The sequence below is a fragment of the Brachyhypopomus gauderio genome, chromosome 9 (genome assembly GCF_052324685.1).
Source record: "Brachyhypopomus gauderio isolate BG-103 chromosome 9, BGAUD_0.2, whole genome shotgun sequence".
Taxonomy (NCBI): domain Eukaryota; kingdom Metazoa; phylum Chordata; class Actinopteri; order Gymnotiformes; family Hypopomidae; genus Brachyhypopomus; species Brachyhypopomus gauderio.
This window is the reverse complement of record NC_135219.1, coordinates 7,065,575-7,084,094: the sequence shown is the minus strand read 5'-3', so window position 1 is coordinate 7,084,094 and position 18,520 is coordinate 7,065,575. Positions and strand designations below refer to the sequence as shown.

General features: G+C 39.8%; 1 protein-coding gene across 2 annotated transcripts; it reads left to right on the top strand.

Moving 5' to 3' along the window:
• The first annotated feature begins 3,016 nt into the window (after positions 1-3,016).
• On the top strand, positions 3,017-18,517 carry cyp39a1 (cytochrome P450, family 39, subfamily A, polypeptide 1). 2 transcript variants are annotated; one of them, XM_077016742.1, is made up of 12 exons: positions 3,017-3,306; positions 10,617-10,752; positions 11,024-11,198; positions 11,307-11,456; positions 12,161-12,254; positions 13,202-13,297; positions 13,489-13,579; positions 13,802-13,935; positions 14,630-14,725; positions 15,246-15,334; positions 17,431-17,518; positions 17,824-18,517. In XM_077016742.1, exons 1-12 carry the CDS (start codon positions 3,130-3,132, stop codon positions 17,890-17,892), a joined length of 1,395 nt encoding a protein of 464 aa, XP_076872857.1. In that variant the 5' UTR covers positions 3,017-3,129; the 3' UTR covers positions 17,893-18,517. The 2 variants fall into 2 exon arrangements, with proteins under 2 accessions (XP_076872857.1, XP_076872856.1); XM_077016741.1 differs by having other exon boundaries at positions 17,431-18,517.
• Positions 18,518-18,520: the final 3 nt, after the last annotated feature.

Here is an 18,520-nt window from a genome sequence, read left to right as displayed (position 1 = left end):
TGTCACTAGCCTCGCGAGAACTGTCATCTGCAGTAGTCTGGGTGGCAGTTCTCGCGAGGCTAGTGACAGAATTCTGTTTGGAGCGGCACATGAATGCTTTAAAAAAATAAAAATTGAAAACTGAAAATACGGGACAAATACTGGAAAATAAAAATACGGGACGACGCCGGGACAGAGCGGTAAAATACGAGACTGTCCCGGCCAAAACGGGACACTTGACAGGTAGCATATATGTTGCTGTAGTAACTGAGCGAGGCTCAAGTCTAGCCTCTTTCGTGGAACCGAATTTGAGCAAAATGAGCCAGGCTTGTCTTAAAAAGCCCGGCTTACTGAGTTAGCTCGCTTTATGAAATACCCCCAGGTGATCTGAGGAGGCAGGATGCAAGTGCAAGAAACAAACAAACCAAGAGAACAAAGACAAAATTAAAGTAGAAACACTGACTTAAGTACAGAATATTGCGTGTGCAGCCAGCACTACTCCCAGCAGAACTCCGGTCATCAGCAGGCCACATTCATATACAGATACTATACAGAACATGAATATGAATATGAATATAGCGCAAAACATTTGATACTCTGTTTTACTTCACTTTACTTTTTTTAAAGCAACTGTATAGCTCTTATATGTTATTCATGTCTTAATTTTACTGCTTTTTAAAATTGTGTTTGTATTCTTATGTCCATGTGACGTATGAAGGAGGCACGACGAACGTCGCAAGGTGCAACATTCACACAACACGGTTAAGCTCGGTGCGGAGCGCAAGCACATCCACATGAAACTCACTCAGGCACGGAACTTTAGACAAAGAGGAGCACAAGACATTGCGCGAATGCACATTATATAGGTGATTAACACAGACCCTCGTGATCTCGAGACAAGGCACAGGTGCGACTACGAACACGCTCACAAATGATCCACACCCACGGAACTACAAACATGGACATAACTGCACGCAGACAACATAACGACACGCCCACAGGGAAGGGTCCGGAGCCGTGACCGTGACAGTCCATTGTTTTATTTTTTAATTTAATTTTAATCTTTTACAGCTTTATCAAATCTTTGGAGTATTTAAAAAGATTGCTACCATGGATACTATAGGAATTGATTCACAGCTTAGAGGTTGTTATTACTTTGGAATAAAATGTTATACAGCTGCTAATTGACAGTAGAAAGCTGTAACATTTATTGCTCTTCCTCACTTGAGGTGCTAGAAATGACTTGAGTTTTTTCATTAATGTTTTATTATTTTATTATTATATTATTTTATTTTATTATTTTATGTTATGATGCCATAATAGCTTTCTCTGTTTTATTTACACAGAGTGTATTCTTTTGTGTTATTTGGGGTGAGTAATTTGTTTTCTGTTTTCTGTTTTTCTTGTGATATTTTTTTTCAAATGTGTATGACTGCTGCACGTTTAGTTGTCAATCGTTGTAATGACACTGTAAACATAGAGTAAAATAGATCAAATCTGATAATGTGGAGTGCCTTTATTTTGAAATGAAATCAGATCTTCTTGATCTTGACTGAGTGACACCTGTAGGTAGTATTTACCATTCTGTAGTGAAATTATTCTGTGCAATCAGAAGGATTCCTTTTAATGACACTGTAAATATAGAGTAAAAGTAACATAAATGTAATAGTTTAAATTTACTTTCAAGGTTTTTATCTTCAAAGCCATATTTGTCATCATAAATGAAATACAGTTTTATTCATGATTTATCAGTTCTGAATTAACTGATTCACTTGTTTATTTATTGTTTTTTTTTTTACTCATTCTGTACACCATTTACATTTAAATAAATAAATTTCATAAATGTGGTATCACAGGCCGCATCACCCATTACCGTAATCTATTGTATAGGCCTACGCGCAACTTCGCAAATATTCCGGGGGCTGGCTTGACCAAGATTTTTGAAGTGGAGGGTGGCTTGACCGCAGTAGCATTTTGCAAGTACCCGTCGTTGCAGAATCAAAAGTCCAGGGGGTGGAGCTGGATCTAGATCCAACTCCTCCCACCGTCCATAGTTTCTTTTGGTCGGTCCAGGGGGCGGAGCTGCATCTAATCCAACTCCTCCTACGTGTCGCTTACGTTTTCCGACCAGGAAATAGAAATCCAATAAATTCACCCTTTTACCGTTTAAAGATCAAAATGTTCTTTGAATGTTATTTAAATAACACAATACACGTTTTTTTAAGTTTACAAGAAAACGGAAAAGTGGACAGGAATAATGATCTGTGATTGCCAACATAATAAAGTACAGTATATTTCTTAAATATGTACTATTTCATTTTTTTTTACCTTTAATAAAAAATACTTTTTTCGTTAGGACGGTACACTTCAGGTGTGCAGAATGGACAGTGGTATTTACTGCAACAAGTAGTGCACTGCACAACTGAAAGCATCTGTCCTTTTTTCAAAACCGTGATATTCATCTATAGATGGATGGAAAAATATAAATAGCATTGATTATATTAGTTGTGAAGTTTTTCAGTGAACTGGTTAATGAGGATCATGGCCGTTACATGCACGCACTACTGAATAACCCCCCTCGACGTGTCCATGCGGTACCGAACAGCACAACCATTACAAATTTCAAGTAACTACAGCAAACACGAATTAATTTAACAGTTTATGTCCAATATGAAGAACACAACATACATAAATATATTAATACATCTGTAGTCTGTTTATCTAACCGCTCGTCTTCTAACATCAGTTTTACCGTCACTTACTTAGACACCTAGATTAGATAAACTTAACAGTGGTTTTTCGTGCAAACAGAAATAGTCAGATTTAGTATAATCACCAAAGGAAACTAGTTACTAGCATTAGCGAGATGAAAATTGGTTTATTATTAACCTACTTTCACATTTGTGATTGTTCACAAATGAACGGCATGTGACTGCGTAGTGCAGTTACTTCAGACCAATGAAAACACTATGGTGGGAGGAGTTGGATCTAAGATCCAGCTCCACCCCCTGGACGTTTGCTTCTGCAGCGACGGGTATCTCATATCCAGAAGCCCGAAATCAAGGAATCTATTCTTCTTGTGATCGACTCCCAGGGCAATAACTCTATAGTCAAACAACCATTTCTGAAAGAGTCTGAAAATCCGCGGTGATGGGATGGGTCACCTTAGTTCTGTCCACGATTGTCGTGGTTATTTTTCTTTGTCTTTGCTTTTTAAAAAACCCCGCAAGCGGTCCTCCGTGCATAAGGGGATGGATACCGTGGCTTGGCGCTGCGTTTGAATTTGGACAAGCACCTCTACATTTCATTGCACAAGCAAGAGCCAGAGTAAGTTGTCACTTGCAGTGGAGTAAAATGCTGAGTGCCATTGTTTTTTATACATTCTAGTAAACAACAAGGCTACCATAATCTATAAAACATGATTATTGTACTTTTACGGTTCTTCAACTACTAAAATAGGCAAACGAACTGGATTCCCTAATAAAAATATTTGCCAAATGCTGCATTACCATTTACAGTGGCTCATTGTAGTGACGTTCAAAACAGTGGGTTTGTTTACTCTGTAGGTAAAAAGTATAGAATTGTCAACTACATGGAATATGCTTTAATTGCATGTTTTTTATTGTACTATGTATAAATGTATAACTAAAAGGTTGTTTTTGAGTGAGGTGTTTATTACCAATCTTCTCTTATCCCTGCTGATCATTTAGTTATCCACAAAACATCAGAAAATAAAATCTTCAACAATAAACAAGTGCATGTAGGTGAAGTGTACAAACCCAAGGCAAAAGTATGTTCTTTCTCTTTCTTGTAATTTATTATTTTATTTTGTAGTTTCAATATTCACATTATAGTCATGGCCATTTTGTGGTTTAGTGTTAAACATGTAGTGTTATAATGTATATGTGGCTAACACCATCTCTGTGGAAAGTGTATTACAAATTACGACCTATCTTAGTATAAGTTAGTATACCTATCTAAGTCTAAGTTATTAGGTACACTTGAAAAGTGGGTGTCAATAAAGTTTTGAATTTTCAGTGTTGGTACATACCCGTGAATCGTTTAAGACCTCACCTGATGTCGCTGACATCATACTCTGGTGATTGGTTGACGGACAGTCAGGGGTCTGAAGTCCAGCTCTGCCCCTTTAGCATATATATATATATATATATATATATATATATATATATATATATATATATATATATATATATAATTATATTGTATGTATGTATGTATGTATGTATGTATGTATGTATGTATGTGTATATAATCACTGCTCAAAAAATAAAGGGAACACTTAATGTAACTCCAAGTCAGCCTGTTCAGTTAGGAAGCAACACTGATTGTGAATCAGTTTCACCTGCCGTTGTACAAATGGAACAGACAACAGGTAGAAATGAGAGGCAATTAGTAAGACACCCTCTATAAAGGAGTGGTTCTGCAGGTGGTGACTACATACCTTTTCTCTGTTCTCATCCTTTCTGGCTGATATTTTGGTCACTTTGGCATTTTGTCAGTTCTCTCATCATAGAGGTAGCATGATGCGGTGTCTACAACATACAGACGTTGCTCAGGTAGTGCAGCTCATCTAGGATGGCACATCGATGCGAGCTGTGGCAAGAAAGTTTGCTGTGTCTGTCAGCAGTGTCCAGAGCATGGAGCAGTACACCAGGAGGGGGCCGTAGGAGGGCAACAACTCAGCAGCAGGACCCCTAATTCCTCCTTTGTGCAAGGAGGAACAGGAGCACCAGTGACAAATCTCTTCAAAATGACCTCCAGCAGGCTACTAATATCCATGTTTCTGCTCAAACTGTCAGAAATGGACTCCATGAGGGTGGTATGAGGGCCAGACGTCCACAAGTGCGTCTTGTGCTTACAGCCCAACATCGTGCATGGTTCTCTGGAAAATGCCAATCGCACCAAGATTGGTAGATTTGCCATTGGCGCCCTGTACTATTTACGGATGAGAGCAGGTTCACACTGAGCACATGACGGAGACTGGAGATGCCGTGGAGAAGGTACTGCTGCCTGCAACATCCTCAAGCATTACGGGTTTGGCAGTGGGTCAGTAATGGTGTGGGGAGGCATTTCTTTGGAGGGCCACACAGACCTCCATGTGCTAGCCAGAGGTACCCTTACTGCCATTAGGTACCAGGATGAGATCTTCAGACTCATTGTGAGACCATATGATGGTGCAGTGTGCCCTGGCTTCCTTCTGATGCATGACAATGCTAGGCCTTATATGGTTGAAGTGTGTCAGCAGTTCCTGCATGATGAAGGCATTGATGCTATGGACTGGCCTGCCCTGCCCGTTCCCCAGACTTGAATCCAATCGAGCACATCTGGGACATCATCCACCAACGCCACGTTGTACCACAGACTGTCCAGGAGTTGACTGATGCTTTAATCCAGGTCTGGGAGGAGATTCCTCAGGAGAACATCTGGACAGATTGGGAACCAGAGGATCTGGCTGCCTCAATAACTTGATCAGGTATAGTCTATAGTTTAGATAAAACTTGTATTAAATTAAAAAAATTATAATTTTCATGGCATCACTGCTAAAGCTTACAAGATTGGTCCTCTGCTCATGGCTCATGCAGGAATATCATGTACCCCGCTGTGATGAGCAACCTTCTGGGCAAGGAAAACTCTCCTGATGGCCCCATGGCGATACGCGAGTTCGTCAGGAGATTTACCACATATGATGATGGCTTTGAATATGGCTCCCAGCTACCTGGAATGTTTCTAAAGTGAGGAAATGAAATGTGGATTAAAGATCCAGTCCCTCAGGAAGACAAAGCACAATTCATCTCATGAAGTAATCTTTTATAAGAATATATGTGGATAGTTATAGCAGTCAGTTTCAGAGTCAGTGTCAGAGTTTAATGACCATATATTCTAAAGGTAAGGTAGTGTTCATCTAATTTAAGCAATGTAAAACATTTACTACACTTTTTATGCATTTACATATTTGGACAGGGAGTGGTCCAGCTCCAAGAAGTGGCTCTTGTCTCTGTTGGAGAACATGGTAATCAGGGCAGTGGATATACCGTCTAATAAGAACAGTGCTGAGGTCAGTACACTAAAAGGTCCGTTGTCAGTGGAGCAGGCCATGTTTTTAGGGGTGTAATTTTGACTAATGGTATTGCTAGTGCAATCACAGCTAGAGTGTCTGCAGAATAGGCATCATAAGGAGTGGGGATGATGATTAAAAAAAATGTATCTGCATTATGAATCCTTTATTTATAGACACATTGGGAGTAAATTCACTAGTCGTGGAGATTTGGTGTTGTGTTCTGTGTGAACCACCAGAGTGCGCAAATGTTTGTCTTATTATGTCAAGGATTGAAAGGCCCAATTTAGCTTTCCCATTGAAATAGCCAGCCAGCGGTCAGACCAGCATCAAAGTAGGTCTGGTTAACTAGGGTCATTGGTAGATTGGTAGATTTGCCATTGGTGCCCTGTACTATTTACGGATGAGAGCAGGTTCATACTGAGCACATGACGGAGACTGGAGATGCCGTGGAGAAGGTACTGCTGCCTGCAACATCCTCAAGCATTACGGGTTTGGCAGTGGGTCAGTAATGGTGTGGGGAGGCATTTCTTTGGAGGGCCACACAGACCTCCATGTGCTAGCCAGAGGTACCCTTACTGCCATTAGGTACCAGGATGAGATCTTCAGACTCATTGTGAGACCATATGATGGTGCAGTGTGCCCTGGCTTCCTTCTGATGCATGACAATGCTAGGCCTCATATGGCTGAAGTGTGTCAGCAGTTCCTGCATGATGAAGGCATTGATGCTATGGACTGGCCTGCCCTGCCCGTTCCCCAGACTTGAATCCATTCGAGCACATCTGGGACATCATCCACCAACGCCACGTTGTACCACAGACTGTCCAGGAGTTGACTGATGCTTTAATCCAGGTCTGGGAGGAGATTCCTCAGGAGAACATCTGCCGCCTCATCAGGAGCATGTCCAGGCATTGTAGGGAGGTCATCTATACACATGTATGTGTATATAATCACTGCTCAAAAAACAGTGGTGGACGAAGTACACCAATTATGTACTTGAGTAAAAGTACAGTTACCTTGCATTGAATATTACTCAAGTAAAAGTAAAAGTATTCACCTCAATTTTTTACTTGAGTAGAAGTACAAAAGTATCTGCCTTCAAAAATACTTAAGTATTAAAAGTAAAAGTAAAAACCTTTTTTTCTTAGCGTCACATCAAAACCCCTAGGCCTACTCGACCAAAAGGTGAACAGGAAACAGTGCCTTACATTTGCCTAGCAAACACAAAATACACAAAACTAGCCTATATTATCCTCACAACATTCATCTCCAAACTTTATCCATATTAATAATTCACACTAGAAAGGTAGACAAGTGGACAAACCGTTTAATATTAAAACATAATTCACCACCAAACAGAACAATAATTTCGAACCGGCCACTTCAGTCCTAGCGTGAGACACACGCATTGACTGTCTTTACCAGAGACCATTTTCACTCGCACTACACTTCACATACATCCGATTTCTCACACTGAAAAAAATCTAGTTTATTTACCTCTGATCTACATTTATGATTCAATGAGTTACTAGTTCGCTGTGGCGCCAACCACTGGCGATCGATCGCGACATAATACTTAATTTGTGTCCAACAATTTACACTCGCCGCCACCCCCCCCCCGCCAACATTTTACACACATGCCGCCGCCCCGCCCCCCAACCCTGATAATAATAATTTTAATAATTTTGCTTCGCTCATATTTACTTGCCTTCGCCTCCCTCATAGGAATAAATTGCAAAGTTCGCTTCGCTTGGCCAAATTCGCGTGTATGTGTCCCCGGCTTTAACGTTTGATGTGGGAGTCTCCTGTGTTAAACTGGCGCTTAGCATCTCCACAGATTGCAATTCGGGTACTAGCACACTGCTTTGGATAAAAGCATCTGTTAAATGTAGTGTACTTCAATGTGATATAATTAACAGGGGTATATAAACCTACTAATCTAATGGTGAACTTACTTTGATGTGTTTTTTCAAGTTTGACAGCGAGTTCCTAAATGATGACAGCGATGTGTTCTTCGGAATGCAGAGGAGGAATACGAATAATTCTTCTTTTCGAGGAATACAAACACTTCGGCTAAATAAGGCCGGGGTGTTGGGGGAAGACATCTGTCGCAGCCATGTCAGATACTCAGCCATTTAGCGTACAAATCTTAATCTCTTACTGAGCGCTGATTGGTTATAGTCTGTGACATGGTACACTTTTACCTTTCGGTATTTAATTAAACGTTTATTTAAAAATGAAAAAGGAACGAGATGTTTCTGTAAATGTAACGAAGTGAAAAGTACAAATTTTCGCTTTGAAATGTAGTGAAGTAAAAGTATAAAGTCTTACCAAATAAAAGTACTTGAGTAAAGTACAGATACATGGAAATGTTACTTAAGTACAGTAACGAATTACATTTACTTAGTTACTGTCCACCACTGTCAAAAAATAAAGGGAACACTTAATGTAACTCCAAGTGAGCCACACTTCTGTAAAACCAACCTGTTCAGTTAGGAAGCAACACTGATTGTGAATCAGTTTCACCTGCCGTTATACAAATGGAACAGACAACAGGTAGAAATGAGAGGCAATTAGTAAGACACCCCCTATTAAGGAGTGGTTCTGCAGGTGGTGACTACAGACCTTTTCTCTGTTCTCATCCTTTCTGGCTGATATTTTGGTCACTTTGGCATTTTGTCAGTTCTCTCATCATAGAGGTAGCATGATGCGGTGTCTACAACATACAGACGTTGCTCAGGTAGTGCAGCTCATCTAGGATGGCACATCGATGCGAGCTGTGGCAAGAAAGTTTGCTGTGTCTGTCAGCAGTGTCCAGAGCATGGAGCAGTACACCAGGAGGGGGCCGTAGGAGGGCAACAACTCAGCAGCAGGACCCCTAATTCCTCCTTTGTGCAAGGAGGAACAGGAGCACCAGTGACAGATCTCTTCAAAATGACCTCCAGCAGGCTACTAATATCCATGTTTCTGCTCAAACTGCCAGAAATGGTCTCCATGAGGGTGGTATGAGGGCCAGACGTCCACAAGTGCGTCTTGTGCTTACAGCCCAACATCGTGCATGGTTCTCTGGCAAATTCCAATTGCACCAAGATTGGTAGATTTGCCATTGGCGCCCTGTACTATTTACGGATGAGAGCAGGTTCACACTGAGCACATGACGGAGACTGGAGATGCCGTGGAGAAGGTACTGCTGCCTGCAACATCCTCAAGCATTACGGGTTTGGCAGTGGGTCAGTAATGGTGTGGGGAGGCATTTCTTTGGAGGGCCACACAGACCTCCATGTGCTAGTCAGAGGTACCCTTACTGCCATTAGGTACCAGGATGAGATCTTCAGACTCATTGTGAGACCATATGATGGTGCAGTGTGCCCTGGCTTCCTTCTGATGCATGACAATGCTAGGCCTCATGTGGCTGAAGTGTGTCAGCAGTTCCTGCATGATGAAGGCATTGATGCTATGGACTGGCCTGCCCTGCCCATTCCCCAGACTTGAATCCATTCGAGCACATCTGGGACATCATCCACCAACGCCACGTTGTACCACAGACTGTCCAGGAGTTGACTGATGCTTTAATGCTTTTACTGATGCATTGTTTTATTTTTATTGAGATTTTGTGGCCTTAGTCCTAGCAATTATACTGTTGTTGTTGTTGATGGTGTCTGTTTTATGCTTTTATGTTACTGTGAATACTATTTTAATGTAAAGTGTCTTTGAGGTCTCTAAAAGCGCTATAGAAATAAAATGTATTATAAAATGTATTATTATAATCCAGGTCTGGGAGGAGATTCCTCAGGAGAACATCTGCCGCCTCGTCAGGAGCATGTCCAGGCATTGTAGGGAGGTCATACAGGCACGTGAAGGCCACATGCACACTTCTGAGCCTCATTTTATCTTGTCTTGAGGAATTTCCACTGAAGTTAGATCAGCCTGTCATTTGATTTTCCACTTTGATTTTGAGTATGATTCCAAATCCAAACCTCTATGGTATAATAATATCGATTTACATTGATCATTTGTTATTTTGTTCACAATGCATTCCACTATGTAATAAATAATTTTCAACTGGAATATTTAAATGAGATCTAGGATGTTATTTTAGTGTTGCCTTTATATACACACACTACAGGCCAAAAGTTTGGACACACCTTCTCATTCAATGCACTTTCTTTATTTCCATGACTATTTACATTGTAGATTCACTGAAGGCATCAAAACTATGAATGATTACATGTGGAGTTATGTACTTAACAAAAAAGTTGAAATAACTGAAAACATGTTTTATATTCTAGTTTCTTCAAAAATAGCCACCCTTTGCTCTGATTACTGCGTTGCACACTCTTATATATATATAAAATGAGAGAGAGGAAAACTATAGATATAAATTAATTCATCTTTTCAACACTAACAAATGCTGATGAATGACATTGTTAATGTATCAAAATGTTTAGTGTCATTTAGTCAAGCTGATTCTTTTTCGGTGAATGCAATAATTAATTAGGCGAAGGTTTATGGAGTAGATCCTTCCTTTGTAAATGAGCAAAACTATATTCCTTCTTTCCAGTATGGTCCGGTCTTTACCGTCTTGGTTGCAGGGAAACGGCTGACATTCGTTACCCACCATGAAGACTTTCGAGCATTTTTCATGTCCAAGGATGTTGATTTTGAACAGGCAGTGCAGGAATCTGTCCAGAACACAGGTAGGTATCATCCTTTTTCCCCATGTTTAGAGTGACTTCCTGATTTTGGAATATTTCTCTGTAAAATCAGTAGGACTTCTCTGCTTATAATAAAATTATGGCTTGTAAAAAGAAGTGATATCAAGAACAACTAACTGCTATGTGTATTTAAGAAATTATCTACAAAGCACTTCCTTGTTGTGACACTTCTGTAAGTATCGGAGTGAACGGTTGTTTCTCTGGAGAAAGATTACATGTGACTCAGTTTGACCTGCTTTGGGTTCTTCTGTAGCATCCATCAGCAAAGAGAGTTTCTTTAAGTTTCACCCAGCATGCATTGCTTTGATAAAAGCCAGACTAACTCCAGGCAACACGGCCTTGCTGGCCAACAACTTATGTGAAGAGTTCAATGACCATCTGGACAGATTGGGAACCAGAGGATCTGGCTGCCTCAATAACTTGATCAGGTATAGTCTATAGTTTAGATAAAACTTGTATTAATTAAAAAAATTATAATTTTCATGGCATCACTGCTAAAGCTTACAAGATTGGCCCTCTGCTCATGGCTCATGCAGGAATGTCATGTACCCCGCTGTGATGAGCAACCTTCTGGGCAAGGAAAACTCTCCTGATGGCCCCATGGCGATACGCGAGTTCGTCAGGAGATTTACCACATATGATGATGGCTTTGAATATGGCTCCCAGCTACCTGGAATGTTTCTGAAGTGAGGAAATGAAATGTGGATTAAAGATCCAGTCCCTCATGAAGACAAATTCAGAATTCAGAATTTAGAATTCAGGATCCAGTTCAAGATTTTAACTTTAACATACAGAGCACTACACAACACAGCTCCTGTGTATGTCGCTGACCTGCTCCACCCCTACACTTCATTGTGATCACTCAGGACAAACAACCTGAGTTTACTGTCTGTGCCACGCTCATGTCTAAAGACTCGTGGAGACCGAGCGTTTAAGGTGGTTGCTCCAAAACTGTGGAACACACTTCCTCCACATTTAAGATCAGCTGACTCTGTGGATACTTTTAAAAAACAGCTAAAGACTTTCCTTTTTACGCAGGTGTTTAGTTAGTGGTGGAGGTTGCAGCCGTTGACCTTGTGCACTGTATTTTATTTCTGTTTTATAGTGTATTTTTATTTTTTTATTTTATTTTCCGTTGTAAAGCACTTTGTGGCTTGTGCCTGTGAGAAGTGCTATATAAATGAATTTTACTTACTTACTTACTTACAAAGCACAATTCACCTCATGCAGTAATCTTTTATAAGAATCTATGTTGATAGTTATAGCAGTCAGTTTCAGAGTCAGTGTCAGAGTTTAATGACCATCTATTCTAAAGGTAAGGGAGTGTTCATCTAATTTAAGCAATGTAAAACATTTACTACACTTTTTATGCATTTATATATTTGGACAGGGAGTGGTCCAGCTCCAAGAAGTGGCTCTTGTCTCTGTTGGAGAACATGGTAATCAGGGCAGTGGATATACCGTCTAATAAGAACAGTGCTGAGGTCAGTACACTAAAAGGTCCGTTGTCAGTGGAGCAGGCCATGTTTTTAGGGGTGTAATTATGACTAATGGTATTGCTAGTGCAATCACAGCTAGAGTGTCAGCAGAATAGGCATCATAAGGAGTGGGGATGATGATTTTTTAAAAATGTATCTGCATTATGTGTCCTTTATTTATAGACACATTGGGAGTAAATTCACTAGTCATGGAGATTTGGTGTCGTGTTCTGTGTGAACCACCAGAGTGCGCAAATGTTTGTCTTATATCAAGGATTGAAAGGTCCAATTTAGCCTTCCCATTGAAATAGCCAGCCAGCGGTCAGACCAGCATCAAAGTAGGTCTGGTTAACTAGGGTCAGATCCCTTCCCTTTTATGTAGACCTTGGTCATGAAAAATAATCCAGGTTCAGCATTTCCATCATGAAACCTTGAGGTCTTGGACCCATATTTATCAAGCGCCTTATAGCAGGAAATGGGTTCAAACCAGCCCCAGATTCTCAAGATGATGCAAATGTGTTCCTACTTGTAGGCAGAGTATTTTGATGATCTTATTTAACTTATGACAGAAATCTCCATCAGGATTCAGGAGAGCTTGAAAGGAGAGAGAGCTTGCCCTAACCCTTTACAACTCCACAGAAGAGCCTGTTTGAGTGGCAGCACTCACAAATAACCAGCCACTCATCCCTCAGAAGAATCCAGCCTCCTCTGCAGAACCCAAAGTTCTTCTGACTTTGTACTATTGATTAGCTGGGGAAATTATCCATTGCATCAGCAATAATTAGAGTCCGTTTTGGTCAATAATTTCTAAACTAAAAAATCATAACTCATAAACACTTTAATAACCCATACAGCATTTCTAAATTAAATGTTTTTCACTTCCCTACCAATCAAGGTAATGTCAGAATTTGATGACAGAATTTTTTTAATGTAAAATTGTTTTCACTCTATAGACATTGCTACAGCATCTTGTATCCATAATAACAGACAAATTTCAACCCAATTATGGATTACTTACGCTGTGGGCTTCTCTTGCCAATGCCATACCAGTGAGTGATTGTTTAATACATGTTGAAACAAAGTCTGTTACTGTTTTATTATTCTAAATAATAATAATAATAGTTGTTAGCATTATTATTTTTACTTATTTTGTCATTAATTAATTTGTTCTCTGTTTACAGGGAACAATGTGTGTTTTACAATATTGTCTTTGATAAGTGCTGTGTCATATCATTTTCAGATAACATTTTGGACACTTACCTTTATCTTTTCCAATCCCACAATATACAAGTCTGCTATGGATCAAATCCACTCAGTACTCAGAGACAGAGGTACATGTCCTCAAAGTCCATTTTCTCCATTAGATACACTCTTTTACGTTAATATGTTTGTTAATTCCTCATGTTAAACTTAAAAAAATTAAACCAGCATCCTTCATTATGCCACAGTGATAAAATTACTATAGACTATCTGCATCTTTGTGCATACAATTGGTCTACTGTGTGTGTGTGTGTGTGTGTGTGTGTGTCTGTCTGTCTGTCTGTCTGTTTTAGACAAGAAGAGGACAAGAGTGTCACTAGATGACCTGCAGGAAATCCCTTATGTGAAGTGGTGTGTCATGGAGGCCATTCGCCTTAGGGCCCCTGGTGCTGTCACTCGCAGAGTGGTGCGACCCCTTAAATTACAGGTCAGCTATTTTATTGACAGTTTTCACATTCATAACAAATTACCTCATTCTGTTACTTGTAGGGTCAGACTCTCAGACCAGGATAAGTTCTAAATATAGGTTTAAAAGGCAAATTACCACAGACATTACAATTTAGTCCAAAATTTACACTTTACACTCAATTAAGCCTGGATTGTTTGACCAGGCGTCTTTTGAGCACCTGCATGGTCACTGGCTGACAGGTTAAACTCTATTTGGTACAGTGTCATTGCTCAGCAGCATATCAGCTTTACTGATTTTCAAACTGTAGGTTTTTTTTTATAGTTGTTAAATTGGTGACATATGTGTTTGTATATTAAAAATTAATAGCAGGTCTTAATATGATGTTTGATTTCCAAACACTTCAACAATTTGTAAAACTTTCCAACTTTCTGTAAAAACAAAAAAAAAAACAAAACATGATTTGAAAATGTGTGTGTTCCCCTTTTTTGTTAGAACATTCCAAGATGTGTAACGATTAATGGGTATCCTGTCAGTGTTTGTGAAGCTATGTGCAGAAACATGAATTTTAATAACATCCCACTCCAGGCATATTTGTCATTATGAGTGGTACAGTGTAATTAAGGTGAAAGTAAATGTGCACAAATAACACCTACCAGATGAAGTTTGTAAATTGTAAAGCTAAGCTAAGGTGTGTTTGTGTGTACCACTATAGAACTATATCATTCCACCAGGGGATTTCTTGATATTGTCTCCTTTTTGGGCTCATCGGGATCCCAGATACTTCCCAGACCCTGACGACTTCAAGCCTGTGAGTACTAATAGCAGCTGCTATAGCAGGTAGAGTAACATCAAACATCTGTACCTGGTAGAGTAACATCAAATGCTAGTAACACCAAGATCATGGGATTGATTCCCAGAGAGTGCCAGAGATGTTCAAAAGTTGGAAAATACAAGTCCAGGTCAAGTCTTTAGGCTGGAGTCCAAGTCAAGTCATGAATATTTAGGCTGGAGTCCAAGTCAAGTCTCAAGTCAATACCAGAATAAGCTTAGGCACAGGAGATAATAACGATTTATAAAAATAACGATTTTATATATTACCTTGGTAGCTCCTATTGTAGCACTCTCCCCCATAACCCTAACCCCAATATTGTAAAGAGTTAAAAAAAAGAAAAAAAGAAGACAGTTTCTGTCTTAGAATGACATAAAAATTTAACTTTAGCACAAATTACATCTGAAAACTAAATACCACTGACAACAGTGTAATTTTGCGTACTGAAGAAAGCTTCACTCTGAGTGGATTGTTTTTAATGAAACATTTCTTCCCACAGGAACGATGGGAGAAGGCAGATTTCGTCAAGAATGTCTTCCTGGAAGGGTTTGTGGCATTTGGTGGAGGCAAAAACCAATGCCCAGGAAGGTTAGAAAACACCTTTGGTTTCCTGTTCCTAAAATAATCTTTATGCACCATGTTGTGGAAAGATATCACAACATTTTAATTACTTCTGTAGCTTCAGATACTAATTTACTGTTTCATTCAGTCTTCACAGACTGGTACGGTATTTTAAAGTAAAACTGCTGTGAGCAATATATAACAACACTTTGGTTAAATGTCTTTATAACCAGGTACTGTAGCTGTCACTAAAATAGTTGCTCTGAACACAAATGTGTCTGAGACTGTGCTGGTCTGTGATCAGGATCTAAAGATTTCAGCACAGTTTGGTTGTATTAACCAAACAGACATTCCTCCCTGCCTTTGAATTATTTTGTGTGTGCTTGTGAAGTGAAGGCAATGAACAATGTGTAGGAAACCTCTTACCTATCACACTAGTGCTCTGATGTAGGATTAGAGGTAGGATGTAGGATTCCATATTTAAGGAATACTTAGAGAATGCAATCATGTGCATGGCAGAAGATGATATATAGATACACACCATCATATGCACATTGTGTGCATGAGCTTAGCTATTGAACTTTAGTTTAGGGAGTTTATTTTCCATAGTCGGGATGGCCAAAGGGCACAAAGTGGAGGAAACCACGTTTCCCCTCTGGCTTTGCAGCTGGGCATGTCGGTCTCTTTAAGCTGTTCTTGAATCAGAAATGCAACGGATACTGAAGCCATTGTGTAGATTTGCTGAGAAATCCATAGGCAGTTGTGCAGTGCAGCACACACATATGTGAGAATTGTATCTGTTTATCCAACATTTAAAAAATATCATAGCTGGACCTGCTGAATGACAATAGGATATCATGCAACGTTTAGTTACCTCTGACTTTCCTACGGCAACAAACTCTCTTATCATGCTTATGCAGTTCCAAATGTACATCAAGCCAAGCATGCTTTAGCCTTAAGGTCATGACCTCGGGTTGGGCCAACCCAGGGGAGTGAAACTGAGTGGCAGCATGATGTGTTTGGAAATGTGTGTGTGTGTGTGTGTGTGGATGGCTCAAGAGTGTGAGCGTCCTCCCAGCTGCAGCAGGAGATCAAAGGCAGAGGCATGGAGCAGTGACCTTTTTCTTGATCGCACGCACACACATATGCACAGCTTTGCCTGGAATAAAAGAGATACTGTATATGACTTGTGTATGGATGCTCCATCTCAAGGAAGCGTTGGGAAAATTCCATCTCCTGTATGTGTTGACCAAAAGCACAGAAGTTGGTGAGCTTGTTGAGTTCCATGTTTACTGTAATGGATGCTCCAAAATGTTCATCATTACCCAAGACCGGTTATTATAAACAAAATCCTGTTTTCCATAATGACTTAATTTACAGTGAAGGCAGGACCTGCTGGTGTTGTGCCATTGGCTGAGCACAATGCACTGGCATTTAGAGTATGATAGGATCACACCTGTCTTCCCTAGCAAGTCCAGTGTAATTTGATTTTGAACATTTTTGGGGATTGGCCTTCCTAGGTCACCCACATAACTCCACTGTGTGACTCAGTCTTCAAGGTTATTTCCAGAGATCATTCACAGCAGCACGACTGCTTTCTCTTACTTCTTGTTCTGAGAGAATGTACATAATTTGTTCCATCATTCACTGTAGCTCTCGAGCTCTTCTTTCCTTTCCTTCATACTTGCTTCTCTTACTGTTTTCTTTTGCTTTCACTCTCTTGCTCTCACTGTCTCTTCCTCCCCCTCCCACTCTCTCTCTCTCTCTCTCTCTCTCTCTCTCTCTTCTGTGGTTGCTATGTCTTATTGCTATAGGCTCTTTTAGTCTTATTAGGTACTAACATTGAAATAGAGTTTGTTTGTTTATATGGTATGTTAAATGATGCAAGAATGATTGGTTGTCTATTCATGTAAAGGTTTGGAAACATCATTCATCAATGTAGGAAATAAAGTTTTTTTGGGGGGGGGGGCTGGTTTGTTAGTTCTACATTCATGACATGTTTGACGTGACTAGAGAGATAAACTCTAAAATGTCTAAGGTGTCTGATTGTTCTTGTGCTAATGGATTTAACAGCTTATACATCAGTTTTAATGTAAATTGGGGTCATTCTTTTATATTACCAGGTGGTACGCAATAATGGAACTGCACCTGTTCATTACCCTGATTCTCTACCAGTTTGAATTCACTCTTCTGGATCAGGTGCCTGAGCCGGTAAGCTTGCACCGCGACAGTCCAGTCCGTCAGCCAATGCTCAGAAGTGAGTTGCAAATAGGCATTGTTGGAGGTCTCAGTCAAAAATAGTGACTCCACATCTCTAGATCTGCTCCTCTGACCACACCCGGTAACACGGATGCCTTTCTTCTTTCTGCTCAAACTCTGTCCTAAACTGGGGGTCTGGATCTTTTTAACTAGGTGCGCACCAGCCACTTAATGTGGCGTATAGATTTATATTCGCAACCTGTAAAAATGGACGGGGATACATTTCATTCTGTGTCCTTTTCTTCATGTGTTTTTAGAGTCCTTTACACTTGGTGGGAACGCAGCAGCCTGAGAGACCCTGCAGAGTGGAGTACAGCCATAGATAGAATGGTATATTCAAGGAGCACTACACATGCTCTTTGAGAGAGTGGCAGGGGCATTGGAGATGGACGTAGGACATTTTAAAGTGTGGTTTTAGTTTTTCAGTGTGGACACTATTGTCTTTGTTAAATTCAGCAAGGCAATAAATTAATGCCGTTGTGAAAAAATTTGAGCCTTCAAGCAGTTTAACATATTTTTACATTATGACACAAACAACAAGCTCTCATTCAGTATTAGACATAGTTAGAATTTTAACTGCAGTAACTGCTGACAAATTGCTGTCTAACAGGAGGCTTGTGTATAAGGGAGAATTTAAAATGTTTAAGAAAGCAAATAACTGTTGTTTTTTATTTACAAATGCGATCAATAACCTGAACTGCTGTTGGAAGAACATATGTGGAGTGCAGGGTTTCTCTAGCTAGTCAAAATTTAATAAAAGCACTGGCCTGATTCTTTTTTTAGTCTCTAAAGACAGAATGTGTCTTTATCTGTGTCCTATGGGATAGAGGACTCTTTTTTTAACCTGAAATGTTAGATTGAGGAATAGAAAGACAACACACCAGCAATTACTAAATCTTTACATAGTGGTGTATCTTGAACACACTAGCAACACAAAATAATAAATTAAACGTT